At 43.3% G+C, this 20,383-nt stretch overlaps 3 protein-coding genes across 3 annotated transcripts; all 3 read right to left on the reverse strand.

Moving 5' to 3' along the window:
- Window positions 1-1,508: 1,508 nt before the first annotated feature.
- On the reverse strand, window positions 1,509-3,404 carry LOC102710416 (protein ALTERED XYLOGLUCAN 4-like). Its single transcript, XM_015838467.2, has 2 exons — window positions 3,146-3,404; window positions 1,509-3,062 (listed from the first exon to the last, which is right to left on the reverse strand). Exon 2 carries the CDS (start codon window positions 2,609-2,611, stop codon window positions 1,964-1,966), a length of 648 nt encoding a protein of 215 aa, XP_015693953.1. The 5' UTR covers window positions 2,612-3,062; window positions 3,146-3,404; the 3' UTR covers window positions 1,509-1,963.
- Window positions 3,405-5,223: 1,819 nt separating this feature from the next.
- LOC121054681 (protein ALTERED XYLOGLUCAN 4-like) lies at window positions 5,224-6,681 on the reverse strand. Its single transcript, XM_040524892.1, has 2 exons — window positions 6,446-6,681; window positions 5,224-6,334 (listed from the first exon to the last, which is right to left on the reverse strand). Exons 1-2 carry the CDS (start codon window positions 6,679-6,681, stop codon window positions 5,224-5,226), a joined length of 1,347 nt encoding a protein of 448 aa, XP_040380826.1.
- An 8,592-nt stretch (window positions 6,682-15,273) lies between these two features.
- On the reverse strand, window positions 15,274-16,778 carry LOC102710708 (protein ALTERED XYLOGLUCAN 4-like). Its single transcript, XM_006656758.1, has 2 exons — window positions 16,472-16,778; window positions 15,274-16,394 (listed from the first exon to the last, which is right to left on the reverse strand). The coding sequence occupies exons 1-2, from the start codon at window positions 16,776-16,778 to the stop codon at window positions 15,274-15,276; spliced, it is 1,428 nt and encodes a 475-aa protein (XP_006656821.1).
- Window positions 16,779-20,383: the final 3,605 nt, after the last annotated feature.

Here is a 20,383-nt window from a genome sequence, read left to right on the forward strand (position 1 = left end):
CTGTATCATTCACATGAGATTTAATAGTGTCTAAACTTTCTGTTAGGTGGAAACAGAAACAGTTATAAAAATATTTTTCATCATAGACGTGTAGGGAGTAGCTACACCTGATAGTAGGATCTAATTTTCAGACATCACTAGTTGGGCGTTGGAGTTTAGCTTTGTGTTTTTTTTTCAAACAAAAAACTATCTTTTGTTAATTGTTAATTAAAAAATAAAAATAAAAAATCGTCTAGTTGGTGTTACGTAAGCTTAGGCCCTGTTTAGTTTGCAAAAAAGTTTTACAAAAACATCACATCAAATGTTTAGCCACACATTTAGAGTATTAAACTTAGTCTAATTACAAAATAAATTTTAGATTTCACCTATAAACCGCGAAATGAATCTTTTGAGTCTAATTAATCCATCATTAGCACATGTTGGTTACTGTAGCACTTATGGCTAATCATGTCCTAATTATGCTCAAAAGATTCGTCTCACGATTTTCTCCGTAACTGTGTAATTAGTTTTAGTGTTCATGTATATTTAATGTTTTATTTAGATGTTTAAAGATTGGATGTGATGTTTTTAGAAAAAAATTTGATAACTAAAGAGCCCCTTAGTAAGGATTCTCTCATAGCCTATCAAAAAGAACAAAAACATTCTCTCGCAGCCAAGTATTCTGGGCCTGCTTTAGGCCCAAACCGAAGCAGTGTCAAATAACACACTGAAAAATTACTAGAGATGGGTTGACGAAGGCCTATTGGCTGAGCAAGAACGCACAAAAGCTGTAGCTTATTTGAGTACTTCTTGCTGGAAAAATAATACTCCCTCTGGTAATTTGTACTGTTTTGAACAGTGGCAGGGTAATTAAAGTCTATCTTTGACTATATTTTTATTACATAAATAAATAGATAGATGTTTATTTTTACTAAAATATTTTTAAGACTCATTTATACACCTGTTGTTCTCGTATTTTTAAACTAAATATTTTAAAAGTTTGATCACGCGGTTGTCCAAATCAATAAGAATTGGGAAAACGAAGAGAGTATACCTCAACGCCAAAGTTAACCGGCTGGAAATAAGGCATCCTTAGGAATGAGGGACTACTCTATACTACGAGCATGCAAACCGGCATTTGACATCGAGATACGATGATATATTGTATTGTATGTCGCATTAGGTTTTTTTTTTTTTTGGTTTTGAACGAGAGGACATCCCTCGATGAACCTAAATTGTTTCCGCAGCGATCGATCCATGAATTTTTGTAAAACAGAATAAACTTAATGATGATTCCAAATCATACGTATTTCACCTACACCGTCAATCCGTCATCTATGTAGGACAGTATCACATCTATTACTAAAGTTTTATAAGAGTATCCCGTCAGGATATTCATCTCATACTCTATCATAAAAATAAAGTTCGAAGGGTAACAATGAAGCTTCAGCAGAACATCCATCGTATCTTTTATTTTGGATGTCATTCATAATAAGATATTCTCTTGTACTTTAAAGTGATATGTAGGATGTCATATATAGATAATCTGCTGGAGTACAGAGAGATACGAAGGATGAAATTGTTTTCTATAATCATCTAAATAAGAGCAATTTTACGATTCTTGAGTAGGTACCAAGAGGTACTAAAATTTAGTGTAAAATTTAGTACCTCATAGTACATAAGATACCAAAAGTTACCAAATTTACACTAAAATTTTGGTAACTCCTGTTACCTTCTCAAAGACTGTAAAATTGATTTCTAAATAAAGATATGGATAACCAAATTTAGAGAACTTCGACATGTTCTAGGCTCACGTACATGCTCATGATCATATGGCAGAAGAGTAAATAGTTCAGAAAACTCATGCCAAAGTCAAATGTCAAAGAATGATAGATCGATCCGCCTGGCACGGAGAGACCGTGCGACGCGCCACACCGCCCACGTACGTGCTAGCTAGGGCGCGGCGTGCGGAGCTCGACGGCGTCTAGCCGCCGCCGGCGATCATCTGCATCAGGATGTCGTTGAACGTGTCGACCGGCCCCGGCGCGCAGTAGTGCAGGCAGTCGTTCGGCGCCGTCTCCGGCACCGGGCCACCGGCGTACGCGTGCTTGAAGATGTAGACCCCCGGGTGCGCGTCGGGCCGCATGGACGCCAGCCTCGTCACGTCGAGCACCTCGAACCGCAGCCCCCTCCGCCGCCGCCGCCGCCTCGCCGCCGCGATCGCCACCTCGTCGAGGACGACCTTCCTCAGCGCGGCCTCGGTGTCCTCCACCTTCGCCTCCCCGGCGTCGTACGGCGTCTGGCGCGAGCACGCGTCGCGGTGGTTCCAGCTGTATTTGCTGTCGAAGTGCGCCGGCGGGATGGTCGCCACCACGACGAGCTTGTCGCCCGACGACATGGAGTTCACGCGCTCCAGCGTCCGCTGCATCACCTTGCGGTACACGTCGACGACGCTCATCTCGGTGCGGTTCATGTCCGGCCGGTTGTGCACGCCGACGATCCGGCCGTCGTCGTAGTAGATGGCCCCGTGCGGGAACCAGTGCCCCGCCGAGATCACCATCACGTCCATGGCGTCGAGGTCGGCCGCCCACGGCTCGGTGAGCGCGTCGAGGAAGACGACCTCGTGCTCCATCGCGTAGTCCTCGGAGTGCCCCTCCGACCGCACCAGGAACGGCGACCAGTACGTCGAGATGTTCACGTCGTGCGGCGCCGGGAACGACCACCGCCAGAACTTCCGCCCGAGGCGCTCCTCGTCACGCCGCACGGTCACCGGCCGCGCCACCGTGGCGAGGTGGCACACGAGGGCCTCCGCCTGGTTGCGCGCCGTCGAGTCGCCGACGAACGCCAGCCGCTTGCCCCTGACGAGCCTCAAGAACGCCGCCGGGTCGAGCGCCGAGAGGTTGCCCCCGCCGGCTGCCACCGCCAGTGCAGGTACCCGCCGTCTGGCTTGCCGTTGACGACGCACTTGTACGTCATCTTCATGTCGCAGTTCTCGCTGTCGTACCGGCGGCCGCCGCCGCCGCCGCCATGCCCGTCGTCCCACACCCACCTCCCATCACTGTAGTCGCATTGCTTCCAAACAGCTAACCAAGAAAACCAATCAAGAACCATGCAAGATCGCAAGAAAATGGCGGCCAATTCATCTAACAAAAAGCTTCACAATTACCTCGAGGAGGTGTGAGATCAATGGGAGGATCGTCTGTTCGTCCTGCTCAGTCCCCGTGATTGGAATTGGGCAAGCAGATTGGCGGAGGAGATGACGAGAGGAGGGGAGTGGAAGTAGATGAGAGAGAAAGACAAGGTGAAGACGGCACAGAGCGCAAACGCGAGGAGCTTCGTGGGAAGGGAGCTGCGGCTCTGTTCCACAGCTGTTGCATCTGGTGCAGCTGCCATTGCTGTCTGAATCTGATGCGAAACGATAGCAATCCGATTATTAGCAGGAAGAATCGATGAAAAATTGACGATGCCGATGCTCAGTTAGTCAGCTGCGAAACTGTTTTAAGATCTAGAGGAGACGTTTCTATTACATACTATCCAAAGAGTCATTAAAATATAAAAAAATTATAAAGATAGATTAATATGTGATATATCACTACATAAACATGCAAGTTAAAATATGATTTCTATGATCTATAACAAAAATAATAAATATATAAAATTTATAAGTTATATTTTAATGCATATTTGTATAGTGATATATCACATATTAATTTATTTTAAAAATTTTATATTTTTTTATTACTATTTAGATAACATATAATAGACGAATGAATGTGACCTCGAGAGCTTAAAATCCTACCTCAGCTGGGAAGATGATGATGATGACCGAATGGATCGAAGAATCTATGTGCTCAAATTACAAGCCGTCGTGTTTGGAATTCCGAGAGTCAACGGCAAATGTTTTCGTGGATTTTTTTCATTGCACTTATTACGAGACGGTTCAAGTCGACTCTTATTTTTCATTACAGGCTAGGCTGTCACTCCCTCTGGTCGTTATTTTGATGTGTGAAGTTCTTCTCATCAACCTTTCTAATGTTTGATCACTAATATATTCAGAATTATAATGAAAATAATCGTGATGCTAGATCTTTGACCACAAAATGCTTTCGTGATCCTATAATTTTATACTACCATGTATCTTAGAGCAAAGTTATAAAAGTAATGATCAAAATAAAGTCATATATCAGATTTCAAATACCACATGAGGTAAAAAAGATGTGACCGAAGAAATATAGATGCATAAAGATCTACTCAAACAGAATATTAAAAAAATATACAAACATAGTAAGTTTATGGGAAATATTTTTAAACTCTTAAAAAGATAGCCCTCCAAGTTTACATGTCATCTTAGTAGCTATAAAAAGATTAATATGTATTTATTTATCATTTCACAAACATACAAGTTGGAAGGAACAAAACCATTGGATCTTCGATTGTGCGCTCTCTTCGGTCCCAATGGTCCTAGACTCCATTTTCTTGGAGGGTAATCTTTGGTCGGAGTTGTTTTTTTTTCCCGCCTAGCATTCTCTCTCTCTTCTTTTTGCCTTTAGGTTTTATGTCTATTTTTCTTTCCAACCTCTGGCCTATTTGGCCAATTAAGTTGTGTATCAAACTCCTTCCTTACGTGCAATCCTTCTGCATGCTAAAAAAAATATTCATACTAATTTTAATTTAATTATTTTAAAAATTTATATAAGTCGAATATGAACTTACGTATTTCGGTGTTTGTATATTGATATATGTTATAGTGACATGTAAAATATGGTTGGATGTCATTGAAAATTCATCTCCGGTGAAATGGCTAAAAGAGCTAGTAAGGTCATTCCCAACCCAGAAATTATTAAGTAGTTTTTATACCTATCATATCATATAAACACTATATGATAAAACTATGTATTCAATGGATAGTATCTTTAAATTAAATTTTCATCCAATCATCTCTCTTCTCTCATTTTTCACCTATCATCTTATTTTTGTTCTTAGTTCTTGTGTAAAGATGGTTTTTTGCATGATAAATGGTTTCTTCATCTTTTTTCCTCTCTCCTTGTTAACTCTCTTGCCATATCAGATTTTTGTTACGTGGCAATGTATTTAATGGTATGGAAACCAGAACACATACCTTACAATTAATAAGGAGGGGAAATAAACGAGGAATTAATTGAACAGAGCCGTATCGATGCGACCATGTCCATGTACGCACGCACCGACGAACGCCGTATTGGCGCGCTGGAAATACATCATCGATCAGCGCATCCTCTCGAGGATCTGGAGGAGTATCTCGTTGAAGGTGTCGACCGGGCCGGGGAGGCAGGAGTGGAGGCAGTCCGTCTGCATCCGCTCCGGCACGCCGCGCGCGAACGGGTCGCGGTGCATGTACGGCCCCGGGTGCCCGTCGGGCCGCATCGACGCCAGCCTCGTCACGTCCTGCACCGCAATCCTCATCGTCGTGGTGCCGCCGCCAGCGTCCCTCTCCGCCGCCGCCGCGGCCTCCTCGAACACGATGGTCCTCATCTCCGTCTCGATGCTGCCCAGCTCCTTCTCGCCCTCCTTGTACGGCTCCGTCTTCGTGCACGCCGTCGGGTCGAAGATGGGCTTCCCCTCGAAGTGCGGTGGCGCGAAGGTGCCCAGCACCACGGTCCGCCGCCGCCCGTCGGAGGCGAGCCGCTCCAGCGCCATCCGGAACGCTTCGCGGTACGGCGACGTGAAGCCTATCTCGGTGTGGTTGAGCTCCGGGTGCGCGTGCACGCCGACCACCTCGCCGCGCCGGTGGTACACGGCCGGGTTCCAGAACCAGTGCCCGGCGGTGAGCACCACCACGTCCATCGTGCCGGCGTCGGCGTCCCACCGGCTGCCGAGCTCGTCGAGGTAGACGAGGTTGTACGGCATGCTGTAGTTGAACGGCTTCCCGCCGCACCTGACGAGGAACGGCGCCCAGTAGGTGGACAGCGTCACGCCGTGCGACGGGAACGCCCACCGCGTGAACTGCCGCTTGTAGTGCTCGGCGTCCTGGTCGACGAGGTCGTACGGGAACGCGGCGCCGAGGAGGCAGAGGAGGGACTCCGCCTGGTTGCGCGCCATCGAGTCTCCGACGAACGCCACGTGCTTGCCGCGCACCGCCGCCAGGAACGCCGCCGCGTCGAACGCCGGGAGCCCGCACCCGGCCGGCTGCCACCGCCAGTCCAGGTACCCGGTCTCCGGCCGCCCGTTGCGGATGCAGTCCTGCTCCGGCTTGACGTTGCACGCCGTCCCGTTGTACCGCCGCGCGTGCCCCGGCGCCCACACCCACCGCCCCTCCGAGTAGTCGCACGACGAGCTCTCCACCCCTCCTCCTCCTCCGCCGCCGCCGCCGCCCACCCTGCAACAACAACGATCGACGACGACGAACACCACCATCGCCGGCGACACCGTCAGCTATCTAGCTCGCCTATCCAAACCGCAAAGCCTTGGCATGCATACGTACCCAGACGAGATGTAGGAGTAAGTGCCATTGAAGTACTGGAGCAGAGGCGCAAAGACAGCTTCATGGCCACCGGGAGGGGAGCAGCAGAGGAGGTGGAGGAGAGCAAGCGACAGGCAGGCGGCGGCGAGCCACGTCACGACGGTTCTTGGCAGGAAGTAGCCGCAGCCGCCGCCGGCGGCGGTACTGCTCGAGTGCTTCTGGCCATGGTGCTGCTGCTGCTGCAGCGGCTGGTAAGCTCCCATCTCGATCGAGCTGGGGAGAAGCGAGGGTTTTGCTTCCTGTCACAGAGAGAGCATCTAGTGGTACTATATAGACGAAATCTGACACATGAACGTAGTCATCTTTTGGGTTCAGCAAGTTCAATACTATAGTCAAATACTAGCTCCCTATAATTAATCTAATAGCCAATTCATACAATAGTCACCTACAAAACATATATACTGTTATGTCACACCTGTCATACAGCTGGTTACAGCTGGCTGAAAATGAAAATCTATGGTTCGCTGCTCTTCTCTCTGCTCTCTTTATCTCCTTAAAATACGTTTGCAGCTGCTTTATAGCATGCTATTGTACCTAAGTAGACTATAAGCCAACTATAAATATATTTTGAAGAGATAAGAGAGGAGAGAGAAAAGCAGTGGGCTACTAATTTGTAACCAGTTGTAGCATGGGCTCTAAGACACAGTGTGTGTATGACACGTGGGACCATGTGTTAATGTTCCATAGATAACTATTGTATGAATTGACTATTAGATTGACTATAGATGAATTGGAGCTAGTAATTGGCTATACTATTGAACTTCTCTAAGAGTGTGTTTGGTTGATAAGATAGCTTTAGCCTGGCTCATGAAAATTATACAGGCTATACTCAGCCAGGATATGAAAATACAAATGTGTCTTATTTGGTTGGTTGATTGTGATGAGTCTGTATCTATCGAGACGTTGTTTGATTGATTGCACTAAAGATTTTAAATAAGTAACATAAATAAGGAGAAATATATTAAAAAATGTTTAGTGGTCTCATAAATAGTTTATTAGATGTTACCTACCATTTTAAATGTTAATATAATTTAATTAGTATTAACATGACTTAATATATTCTAATCACCTCCTAATCTTATCGTTAGTTTGGCCAGCTTGAGCCTAGCTCACTAGAAACAGAATTTACTTGTGTTTCCCATGGACCAGGGCAAGTCCTCTATAGGGAATCGTTCAAACTGGCTCAACAAATAGATGTTGCATCGTTCAGCCCGATTCAAGAAACCAAAAACACCCTAAGAGAAGAAAGAACCAAATAACGACGTGTTTATAGATATAAAATAACTTATAAATATTTTTTATATATATATGTTTAGAACGATTTAAAAGACAAAGCTAAAAATAAACTATAGTAAAAAAAACTTAAAATCAAATTCAAATTTAAGACTAAAAGCTTAAATTTTAGCTTATATTTTAAATATAAGCGAAAGACACACAGATACGGTCAGAAAATTGCATATGGCTGCGTCGACAATGCGGTCGGTTGACCTCGTGGCCGTCATTTTCTTTCACTATTTCTCGACAACTGAGGAAGGTGCGGATCGATGCAGCAATGGCAGCGGAGATATGGCCGCACAGGTGATGCACAAGCGGTGGGCACGCATCCAAACCTTGGTCAAAATAGCAGCATGCCACTGGCAGTACTCTACTCCAGTTTTTTTACCTGGTGTTGTTTTAGTAGCCGCTGATAGTGCGACATTGCTGCTTCCGATGCATTCGAGTGTTTCACCCTCCGTATTTAAGAAAATATAAGACGTGCATGGTATCAATCACTGTGAATTAATCGGTGTTTTCTGAGGATATGAAACCAATGATACTGAAACTATATACTGTACATTGTAAGTAGTTTAGCGATTAGTTAAATGTCGTGAATGTTAAGTTTAAGAAAACAAAGGGCGTTTTATATTGTTATACCGAGGGAGTATCACCGTTTGGTCTAAGCCTATAGCCAAGGGGCGGAGCTGCTTTAGATCCAGGCTAATAATATAGTCTGTAAGTTCATATAAGACTATTTATAGTCTTCTCTCAGCTCATCAAAATAGTAGTTAGCTTTTCATCATTAATACATGACTCACTTGTCTATCTCATAGAGTTTTTTCTCTCCTCACATCTCTCCTCTATCTCAGTATTTAGTTGGCTTATAGTCTGCTGTTATACTTGCTCTTAGGGGAGGAAACCATGGATTTAAAAAAAAATTAGCTAGATTTTATCTCACAATCCAAATTTATGCACATGTAGTAGTCTAAATCCGGTTCAAAGCATTAAAGATAAGCGAGTGATATACGTATTTCGTCCTAGCTTCGCCCTAACTATATGTAAAAGATATTAAATATAATTTCCATAACAAATATTGCATCATCATTTTGTCATAGCTCGCTAAACCCGGGGTATGTGCTCTCCAATGTTTCGCATAGGGGACTACCTATATTTATTATGGCACCACATTTCCAAAACCTATCAAATCATTTTTACACTATATATATTTACCTACATTTATAGTGTAATTATATTGTTAATTCCAAATGTTACAATATACTCACCTCACAAAATGTAAGCATTTCATAGGTGTTAAGAAAATAGGTAGGAATGGTTGGATGAAGGTTGTATTTGTTGAGAAGAGAACGAAGGTCAAAAATTAAATAGGGTATGGTTGTGATTGGTTGAGATGAGCAGATGGATGAAGAAAAAGCTATATTTTAGGATAAATGTTGGATGGTAAAAATAGCTTCATTTTGGATTGAGGGAGTAATCACATTATAAATTTCAATACTTACATTATAATTTCTAATGCCCAATATATAAGAGAGGGTTAAATTAACTTGTTACCTACTTGAAAGGAAAGATATGTGTCAACGAACGAGCGCCAAGAGCAGGGGATAAGCTTATGCTTGCAAAATCCAACCCAAGGACTCCTTGGATCGAAAGTAGACAATCGACAGAGTTTAGATAGGTTCGAACCATACTGTGCATAATACCCTATTACTCAGTGGTGTGGTATCTACTTCTTGCTAAGGTGATCAATTAGCAAGAGATTCAATAGAACTTCACTTACCTCATGCTCTCCCCATATGTATACTATCAAGAGTACTCAATATATATATCAAGCAATGTTATAAAAAATACACAATTATATTCAATCGAGAGGTTTGGGTGCCATTTGTTGTTTGCCAGAGGAGGAGAACCACATGGCGGGCCTCCTGATTTGGACTCATTGGCTAGTATAATACAAGCAGAAAGGATGAAGGGAGTGGCCTACGAGATAGGTCACTTATCACCTAAGCGTCCCCATGCACAACAGTGAAGTGTTAACTATTTTATCAAAGTCTTGTTAGTTTACCAAACGTCTCATTCGTCATGTGCTCTTGACAAAACAAATTCATAGACTAGCCTAGGCTACCCAAGTTAGCGGCCTCCTTAGGCAGGACAACTTGGGCTTCTCTCGATAAGGGTTGTCACCTCCAAGTGATCATCCTTGCAGCTGCCAAAGTGGCTTGATCAACCCAAGGCTTTGGGGAGACATGTCTTCAAAATCTACCTTCAACTATGATCTAATATGATAATATACAATAAATAAATATTTGGTTTTATTAAGGAATTTAAGGATCATGTACATATATTGTTATATTGTCTTAAAACTAAATATTTTAAAATCTATTAATAATTAAAGTTTTGAAATTTTGGCATGTCCAAAACAACATATATTATGAAACTGGGGTGACTATAAGAGATACATGGGTGATCATATGGCTTTTTTAGAGAAAAAACAAACGATATATTTGGAAACGAAAAAATATCGATAAAATTTTTATGTATGTGTTCTTAAGTGATCTAAAAAGCAATGGCAAAATAATAAACTTTGATAAAAAATATTTTAAAATTGACTCTAAATTTATAGTTAAAAATTTAAATTTAGGTTTATATAAATATAAGGAGAAGTGAAAAGATAAGGCTAAATAGCAATCGTATTAAGGAAAAAAGTGACCGAAATCATGTGAAAAATGCGGCGACTTCCTTTAGTGAACCGTCCCGCGCGCAGGATCTTCACTGACAACGTAATCATGCTTTTTATTGGTTTTTTAGGGTCAGTCACAATGATTGTTGCCGGTGGGAACTTTCCCCCGTATTAATAACACTACACCACTCCTAATGCTTAATTTGCTTGCTACGCACTGATAGTTTAAGGATTGTTTTAGCGATATGTCGGGATTGTTTAGACCGTTCGTTCAACACTGATCAAACAAGTCATATCCTATTGCCTTGTAGGTTTGCAGTATGAAATATTATTTTGAATTTCAGTTTCCATCGAAAACACTACCTTTTATTGTAGGGTTTTTTTTTCAGTCTTAAAAAGGAGTAACACCGCGTTCGGCACCGGGTGGATAAGTTAACTTATCCCTGACATGGTAATAGATTAGTATATAACTAATTAATTGTTAATTATTAAAAAATTATAAAATAAATTAATATGATTTTTTAAACAACATTTATATAAAAAAATTTTATAAAAAATATATCATTTAGTAGTTCGGGAAGCGTGCGCGTAGAAAACGAGTTAATTAAAGGGGCTGCCGAACGGGGCCTTAACTTGGATCCCCTGTGGATCAAGCTCAAAAACTACTGTACTACGGAGTGCAGATCTCCAGGTAAGCGATGTCGTTTTAAATCTGTCCGTGTTCAACAAGAGGGCTTCTGACTTTCGCCGTTCAATTACCACGACACGAAGATTCGCTTGTTTAACTGCATCCAAAGGCCTGACATTAATCACTGTAGAACACGTAGTATCCTTTAATCCGCCTTAACCCCTTTGATATAAACTAAACATTCTGAGTGGATTTTTTGAGGGATTTTTCTGTCAAATATTTCAATTTTGAATGGGAATTGATTAATGTGGTCGATAAATTGACTCCCTCTAGTTTTTTTAGCGTTTGATTAGCTGTTTGGCTTATTCAAAAAGATTATATTAATATGCAAAATTGAAAGTCTTGCTTAAAATTTGTTTAGTAACTAAATCAAATATTACAAAATAATTAATAATTATATAAACTTTTAATAAGATAATTAGTCAAATATAAACATAAAAGTCAACAGCATCAAGGCACAATTTTTATATAGACATGGAAATATATATGGGTTTCCTAGTGAAAGAACTTGTTTATCATGGAGGTGTGTATGGGGTGGTGATACCCAGTGGGTATAGACCCATGTCAACCTTTTAACATATTTCTACGTTTTTCCTGTTCCTGCATTTATTCAACGGTGTTTTTCAAATGGTCCGACCTCGTAAATTTACACACCTTTGGGCTGACTTAGGTAGATCTTTGGGCCAAATTCGCATGAACCGTTGAGGTCTGAAAACATCCAACTTTGGGCTGAAATTTACGGACCGTAGGGCTGAATTTAGCAGATATTTGGGCCACATTCCCGTGAATTGTTGATGACCGAAAACAGGAATAAGTTCACTTTAGGTCCCTCATATTGACGCCAAATTTTAAAATCGTCCTTAAACCCTAATACCAGAAATATTGAACCTCGAATTCACATATCCCATCTAATATAGGTCTCTGGGCAGTATGAAGGGATTGTTTTGCTTACGTGGCATCCTAGTCAACAAAAGAAACCTTACAAAGTTTGTGGAGCCTACTAGTCGGTGAAATAGGATTAAAAAAAATGAAAAAAACTCCTTCCGTCGTCTCCTCTATTTCTTCTTCCGTGCGGCGACGCGGACGCTGGTGGCGACATCTGGCTCGTCGGCTCGTCGCATTCGTCGTACGTGTGCCTTCTCCGCTCGGCGACGATCTGCCACCCCGTGCGCGCCTCATCGCCCGCGCCGCCCGTCCCCAGTCCACCGTCGGTTGCCGTCCGCGCCACCCGTCCCCAACACGCCGTTTGTCGCTGTCCGCGCCACCCGTCCTCAGCACGCCGGCCGCCACCGCCCGCGCCGCCTGTCCCAAGCCCGCCGTCTGTCGCCGTCCGCGCCACCCGTACCCAGCACGCCGGCCACCACCGCCCGCGCCACCCGTCCCCAGCCCGCCGTCCGCGCCACCCGTCCCCAGCACGCCTGCCGCCCGCGCCGCCCGTCCCTAGCCCGTCGTCCGTCGCCGTCCGCGCCACCCTTCCCCAGCCTGCCGGCCGACACCGCCCGCACCGCCCGTCCCTAGCCCGCTGTCCGTCGCCGGCCGCGCCACCCGTCTCCAGTACGCCGGCCGCCCGAGTCGCCCGTCCCCAGCCCGTCGTCTGTCACCGTCCGCGCCACCCGTCCCAAACCTGCTGGTCGCCGCCACCGCCTGCGCTGCTCGTCCATTGTGCGTTGTCCGTCGCCGCCCGCGTCGCCCGTCCCTAGCCCGCCGGCCGCCGCCACCGCCCGTGCTGCCCGTCCCTAGCTCATTGTCAGTCGCCGCCCACCCCCCCCCCCCCCCCATCCCGCCCGTGCCGCACCGTCGTCCGCTATCCACCCGCAGCTCGCCGGCCATCGATGCGTCCAAGGATACCGGTAGGCGGATGGTCAGGGAGGAAGATAATGGGAGGAACGTGTGGCTTGCAACTGACATGAGACTTACCTATGGGTCCCATATTTTTTTTTTAATTTCTCCTTTGCTGACTGAAATTCCACGTTAGCGAAACCATCCATGTATACTGTCCTAGGACCTAATTTGTATGGTTTTGTATAGTTTAGGGGTAAAGGTTTCTGGTATTTGGCTTTAGGGATGTCTATCAGACTCGATGTAAAGTTGAGGGACGGCAGACGGACTTATTCTAACATTGAGCTGAATTTAGTGCTCAGTTTGGAGGCTGATTTCGACTCATTTTGGGCTGAATTATCCTTAAGTTTAGGCCCAATTCAATTCACATTTACGCAGACTTCTCAGGCAATGTTTGGACAGAAAACGAATGCACATTTGGGCAAAATTCCCACGCACACTAGGCCAAATTCATGTGAACTTCTGGTCCAAAGTCTTGCGCACGTTTGGGCCAAATTGGCATGCACCTTTGGGTTCAATTCCTACGGATTTTTTCTCTGAATTTGCACGCACTTTTGGACTGCATCCGCGTGCACTCTTTCCGTGCGTGCATGCGGGCTGCACCATCCTCCGTTGCCATTGCCAGCAGCCCAGCACGTCGCGGCACACGCCGCACGCAGTCGCTGCATTTTTTTTACCTCAAAAAACTTTTAAAAAAACTTTAATTATAAATAGATCCTTAAAAACTTCAACTAAAAATTGAACATTTTTCCTCTACGACAAGGTCAAATGTTTCGGTGCCAAAGATGATGATATCGACAACCTTGACCCCTGGGATGGCTAAGTCATCGATACGAAGAATGACGGCGCCAATGTCAATGATGCCGAGAACTTATTTGTAAAAATAATTTAAAAAATCTGTAGGTAAGAAAAACATTTATAATATAACTGACGCCAGGAAACTTTTTATAAAAATATTATTTCTTACAAATTTATTTTTTAAAAGTTTTTTTGCAAATAGATCCTCGGCATCAATGTCCTCTATTTCTCGGCTACTAGGGGCCCCTATTTCTCGGCTAGTAGGGGCAGGAATCTCGGCGTCAACAACTGTAACACTGAAACGTTGACCCCGAAAAAAGGTATATTCTTGATTGATGTTTCTTAAACTATATTTATAGAATAAGTTTTCTAAAAGAATTAAAGCGTAAAAAGATGATGCACGCAGTCGTGTCCATGACCGTGACACGGCGAGACGGCGGCACGGCATGGCATGATATGGCCAGGCTCCGGTATAGTGCTCGCCGGAGGAGCCAGTCGATCCGTTTTCGATGTCATAGGCCGCGTTCGGAAACTACGGTGGTAAGTTAAAGTTATCCGGCACGAAAAATATAGTAATAAATTAGTATATGCTTAATTAGTTATTAATTTTTAAAAAATATAAAATAGACTAATATGATTTTTAAAGTAACTTTTCTATAGAAAATTTTTAAAAATTACACCGTTTAGTAATTCGGGAGAGTGCACGTGAAAAACAAAAGAATCTACGATAACATACCGTATAGCCGAACGCGGCCATGGTCTAGCGTCAGCTACGAGAGGTAACTATTAAAAAAACCTAGCTAACATTAAACTTTAGAAACATAGTAAGTTTACATGGACATAAATATTATAATACAGATAAATGGCGCTGTATTCGTGTAAACGTCCTAGAAATTTGTTAAAGCTGTGTCTGTTCGTATTGTCGTGCATGCACTCACACAGTCAAACAGTATATTGCTCGTCTAGCCGTAGTACAGTTGCGAAATTATTTTCATCACTTGATTAGATATAAAACTCATTTCTTATGTCACCTATATAGTTAATTAAAAAATTAAAATGATTTGATAAGATATATTAATATTATATAATCACTACGTAAATATACAATTTCACATTCGGCACATAAATAGCAATTTTAACCATGACTATGCGCAACCTAGTTTTAGCTTAATTTAATATTTTTGTTACAACGATTAGAAGTTGCATGTCTATAATTATCTTATCATTTTTAAACAGAAAACTTAATAACTACTCCCTCCGTTTCATAACGTAAGAACATTTTTGATCATTTGTCTTATGCAAAAAAATTATAGAAATATTATTTATTTTGCTTGTGACTTAATTTATTATCAAAAGAACTTTAAACACGGCGTTATTTTTTATATTTGTACTAAATTTTTAAATAAGATAAATGGTCAAAGGTTATAAAAAATTAAACATCTTATATTATAAAAACAGAGGTGGTGTTATTTAGTGAGGTCCTATCGAAGAGATAAAAATCCATGTGCAGTAGAGTTTTTACTTTTGTGACTGCCTCTTGCTGGTCAGTATCTGCAGCAAGATCTCGTTGAACGTGTCGACGGGGCCGGGCACGCAGAAGTGGAGGCAGTCGCTCTGCAGTCGCTTCGGCACGCCGCGCGCGAACGGATCGCGGTGCATGTACACGCCGGGGTGCCCGTCCGGCCGCATCGACGCCAGCTTCGTCACGTCGAGCACCTCCACCCTGCTCCCGCCGCCGCCTTCCCGGCTCCTCGCCTGTGCGGCGGCGGACGCCGCCTCCTCCCTGGCGATGCTCCCGAGCTCCCTCTCGATGCCGCCCACCTCCCTCTCCCCCTCCTCGTACGGCCGCGTCCTCGCGCACGTCGTGGGGTCGTCCCACGCCTTCTCGAAGTGCGACGGCGAGAACGTCGCCACCACCACGGTGCGGGTGCGGTTGCGGTCGCCGGCGCCGAGGCCGACGAGCCGGTCGAGCGCCATCCGCAGCGTCCTGCGGTACGGCGAGAAGAGCCCGATGTCGTCGGTCTGGTTGAGCCCGGTGACGTTGTGCATGCCGATCACCTTGCCGGCGTTGTGGTAGATGCTCGGGATCCAGTACCAGTGCCCCTGGCTGATCACCACCACGTCCATCGTGTCGGCGTCGGCCGACCAGCGGTCGGCGAGCTCGTCGAGGTAGACGAGGTTGCGTGGCTGCTTGTAGTCGTCCGGCTTGCCGGTGGCCCTGACGAGGAACGGCGCCCAGTAGATGGACAGCGTCACGTTGTGCGTCGGGAACGCCCAGCGCCAGAACTTGCGCGCCCAGGGATTCCGGTCGCGGTACACGAGCCTGTGCGGCAGCGCCGTGCTGAGGAGGCAGACGAGCGACTCCCCCTGGTTGCGCGCCATCGAGTCGCCGACGAACGCCACGTGCTTGCCGCGCACGGCGGCGATGAACGCCGCCGCGTCGAACGCCGGGAGCTCGCACGACGCCGGCTGCCACCGCCAGTCCAGGTACCCCGTGTCCGGCCGCCCGTTCCCGATGCATCTCTCGCCCTCCTTCGCGTTGCACTCCGTGCCGTTGTACCGCCGCCCGTACCCCGCCGCGGCCACCCACCGCCCTTCCGAATAGTCGCAGGTCGCCTCTCCTCGTCGTCCATCTCCGACTGCGACCATCCCACAACATAAGCGAGATCGAATCACTCGCTCCATGGATTCCACGGATGGATGGTTGCTTAATTACCTTTACCGGAACCGATGGAGAAGTACTCGAGCAGGGTGGAGGCCGCGTTGAACGCCGCGCCGGTAGAGCAAAACCAGAAGAGGTTGAACAGAAGCAAGCTGAGTGTGGCGCAGAGCAGCCAGGTGGAGCCGGCTCTGTTCAAGAAGATGGAAAGGTTGCCGCTGCCGCTTCTTCTAGTGGCGGCGGTGGTGGCCGTCGGAGTGGGACACGACTGCAGCTTGGTGGCGCCATGGCGACGCGATGGCTCGCACGCTGCCATAGCTACCGCGTCCATGCGTGCATGCTGCGACGACGACGACGACGACATGGTAGTTGTACTTGTACAATGGTGCGTCGTGCATGTAGAGAGGAGATGGAGTGTAACCTGGAAAGCACAGCGTTGCTTAGTCGAACATAAAGGGATTAGCCTCTGGAGTAGAAGGGAAGTGATTAGACTGACTGAAGTTCAGTGGCATTTCGAGTGACCAAAGTATTCCTAATATTTGTGTCAAGTCTAATCCACTGGTTTGTTAATCTGATCCATATTTCCAATCCTAATATTCAATCATGCATGCAAAAGTTTGGTTACCTAGACATTAATATTCATATGGACGGTAAAATCAAGTATGTTCTTTTAAATTTAAAGCTATACTAGAAATTCTACGCTGTACGTCCAGATATATTTAAGTGTGTTGCCCATAGATTTAAATAAGTCTAGAAAATAAGATATGATAAAAAAGACTCATAATCAACTTTAAATAAAGTTTGAAAATTTCAAATTTTGGCTTATAAGCATAAGCAGAAGCGAAAAGATGAGGTTACATGTTTCTTGCGAAAAGATGAGGTTGCATGTTTCTTTTAAGGTTACGTGTGAATACAAATTTGTAATCGTTGTACTTCCCATATTTGTTATGCCTAACGCCATTGATTTTTAAGAAACTTGTTTAGTCACTTGTCTTATTTAGTTTTTTTATAAATATAAAAGAATATAAAATTTTAACCTTAAATTAGAGTTGATTTAAGTTTTTTTCATCGTATTTTTTTTTTGCCTTCACTTCTAGATCACTATGAACACATATATAAAAATTTATATAGAAATTATTTTTCCCCTGCAAATATGTCAATAATCACCCCTAGATAAAGTGGATCCGTACGTCTCCCATCTCTCATCCATATAAAGTCTTTAGGGAATCAGATCTAATAGCTAGGTTGTTTGGAGTTTATCTTTCAATGATAATTATAGGGTTGGATTTCTTATTCTTTTCTCTTTTTTTTTGCCTTTTCTATCTCTTGGTTGCTGGCTACTTTGTCTGCAAGGTAGAATGGTAATTGGTCTAACTTTTTCATATAATAGGATGGTAATAGGCTAAGCTTTTTTTCTATACAATTTGAGGGTTAGGATGGACAAAAAATGTATAAATTTTTTAGCTAAATATTTTAAAGGAATAAATAGTGCCGTGAAAGGGCCCAAGAGCTTAGGCCCATTACCATTTGTACCGCAAGGTCTTCGAAAAAGACTTACAAGAACTTATATATGTCGAGCTGTCAGATGATCATACCGGTGTCACTGGCTTTGAGATCTAGATTATCGCTTATTCGGTAATGCTGATTCATTGTTCAATTGGAGGATCAAAGATCGAGTAGATGGTGCCTGATGGTCGTTGATATAGTTCCACGCGTGTCGGAATTGATCAGTATTGTTCACATCTCTTAATTGCTAAAATGTGGAGCTTTTATTATTCTGGTTTGATACTTTTTTTTCCTAGAGTGAATTACACTTTGAACAGTATTTTATTAGTCAAATTTTAGTTCGGGTCACCCTTAAATATATCTTTTTATTATAGACTGAGAAAAATTGTTATTTTTGTGGCTTAGACACAATGAGCAACTTTTGTACCTATGTTTAGCCTCCTCGCAACAAATATACAGAGCTCATAGATGAGATTTTATTGGTGTATTGAAAGAAACGTGTTTGAACTCTTTGGTGTATATTTTTTTAAAAAAATGTCCGGGGTGGTTGGTATCACAGCTAGCAGCGATAAATATACCTAATTCAAAATATAAAATGTCGGCTTAAGGGCGGTCTAAAATAATAAAATATAGCCCACAGTGTAATTTAATTACCTTTTTCTTCAATTTGTTTTATAGAAAGGATTGCAATCTCTTTCATTGTTTTAATATATTTAACCCTACTTGGGGAATAAAAAGACAAGATGACTACTGGGCGAGGGCTGGCCTTGTCGTGAGTCGTTAGTTTTCAACGTGATTGGAGTTTGACATTCGCTGTTACCAACCCGGTGCGCACGAGGATTTCGCTTGCTTACTGCTGCTACAAAGCTGCGTAGGTACGTAGTCGTACAAGTTTAGTACATTTTATTAACTCCGTAATTTAATTGCGTACGTACTTGCGTGCTTAGGTTAATTCATGAGCGTGCATCGCCTGAGTTACAATGGAGTGTATATCAAGCAGGGTCAACGTGCACAAAAGGGTCATTTGGTTGTTTTTTTTAGATAATGGATGGAAGCATCCGGCCAACCACTTATTATAAATTAAGTTTGCACACAATTCATAATCGTATTACAAACATTGAATGATGAAAAAGATGAACTTAAGAAACACTGGACATGATAAGAGATACATTATTTATAGGATAATCTATTGCTAAATCTTCATTCAAAATTGACGAAAACTGTATGACGGTAGTCTCTAAACTTCTACATGCGTAAGCGTAAACACTATCATCTTTTTGCTTTTGTTTTTGTTTATGCTTATAAGCCAAAATTTAAATTTTTAGCCTTAAATTTAAAGTTGATTTTGGTGTTTTTTCATTATTGTTTATTTTTTAGCCTTTGCTTTTTAGAATTACTAAAAACACATACATAAAATTTTTATTTATAAATTATTTTTATTTGTAAATATAATGTTTGGCTTTTTCAAACAATGAGGGCGTCAGTGTTGCTATTTGTACAAAATGTTCCATTCTCATTTATACTTCTCGCACATGCCGCTAATCGGTTAGTGTCATAAAATAGGTCATTCTCCGTCAGTCCTGGTTAATTTGACCATGCACAACAGCAGGGAGGTAAAAAAAAAGTGTAAGATTACCTTACAAAAAACAAATAGTTAGCGGTACAAATATACATAAATAAAATCTCTCAACAAAATAGACAAGGAAAACCATTTCAAAACATATTCATGCATATTTTGTAGAACAAACCTTAAAAATTTAACTACATTTAATTGCATTCAAAGAAGCAGTTTGAACTAAATCAGCCCATGACTGATATGTCAACTGGGTAAGGGTAATCAGTGCAAGGTTAATTAAGTGTTAACATTACAGACTTGACAAAATTCATACCATTTGGCTACCTAAAATCCGAAAAGAAAAGGGCCTAAAAGCCCAATAGTTTTTAATTCGTCTCTTGTTCAAAGCTTGAACGTATTTGGGCCCAGCCAGCCCATCATGAGGCCCTCGTTTAAGGCCCAATAGGATCCACACAGATTCAGCCCACGTTGAATAGCCCAACGCCAGACTGTTCAGGACTTGAGGCGTTCCAGCAGCCAGCCCAGGCTCCCATGCCGATGCCGTGGTGAGTCGCCAGCCCCGGTCACTCGCCGGCCGGAATCACTCGGGACCATCTACGGCTCCCATTATCGGAGAAACAAGCGAAAACGTGTTTTTCCAAACAAAAAATAATTTACAGATAAAACTTTTATATACGTGTCCATAGCGACTCAAAAACAAAATGTATAAAAGAAACCATGATAAAAAACTACAAAATCAAGTTCAAAATTAAATTCTAAAATTTAAATTTTGGCTTATAAGCAGTTGCACCTGTAAAACGATGGAGCCCTACGATGCTGCCACTGCAATGATAGTTAATGATTAAGTGTATCGGTAACTGTGATTGATACTACTATACGTAACACAT

Source organism: Oryza brachyantha, chromosome 6 (assembly GCF_000231095.2).
Source record: "Oryza brachyantha chromosome 6, ObraRS2, whole genome shotgun sequence".
Taxonomy (NCBI): domain Eukaryota; kingdom Viridiplantae; phylum Streptophyta; class Magnoliopsida; order Poales; family Poaceae; genus Oryza; species Oryza brachyantha.

What these genes read in the sequence shown, in the direction of transcription:
- LOC102710416 (XM_015838467.2), bottom strand. Translation starts at nt 2,611, where the DNA reads ATGGAGCACGAGGTCGTCTTCCTCGACGCGCTCACCGAGCCGTGGGCG.
- LOC121054681 (XM_040524892.1), bottom strand. Translation starts at nt 6,681, where the DNA reads ATGGGAGCTTACCAGCCGCTGCAGCAGCAGCAGCACCATGGCCAGAAG. An exon ending in GGCACTTACTCCTACATCTC is followed by an intron (nt 6,335 to 6,445) that starts GTCTGGGTACGT and finishes TTGTTGTTGCAG; the next exon opens with GGTGGGCGGCGGCGGCGGCG.
- LOC102710708 (XM_006656758.1), bottom strand. Translation starts at nt 16,778, where the DNA reads ATGTCGTCGTCGTCGTCGTCGCAGCATGCACGCATGGACGCGGTAGCT. An exon ending in CTCCATCGGTTCCGGTAAAG is followed by an intron (nt 16,395 to 16,471) that starts GTAATTAAGCAA and finishes GGATGGTCGCAG; the next exon opens with TCGGAGATGGACGACGAGGA.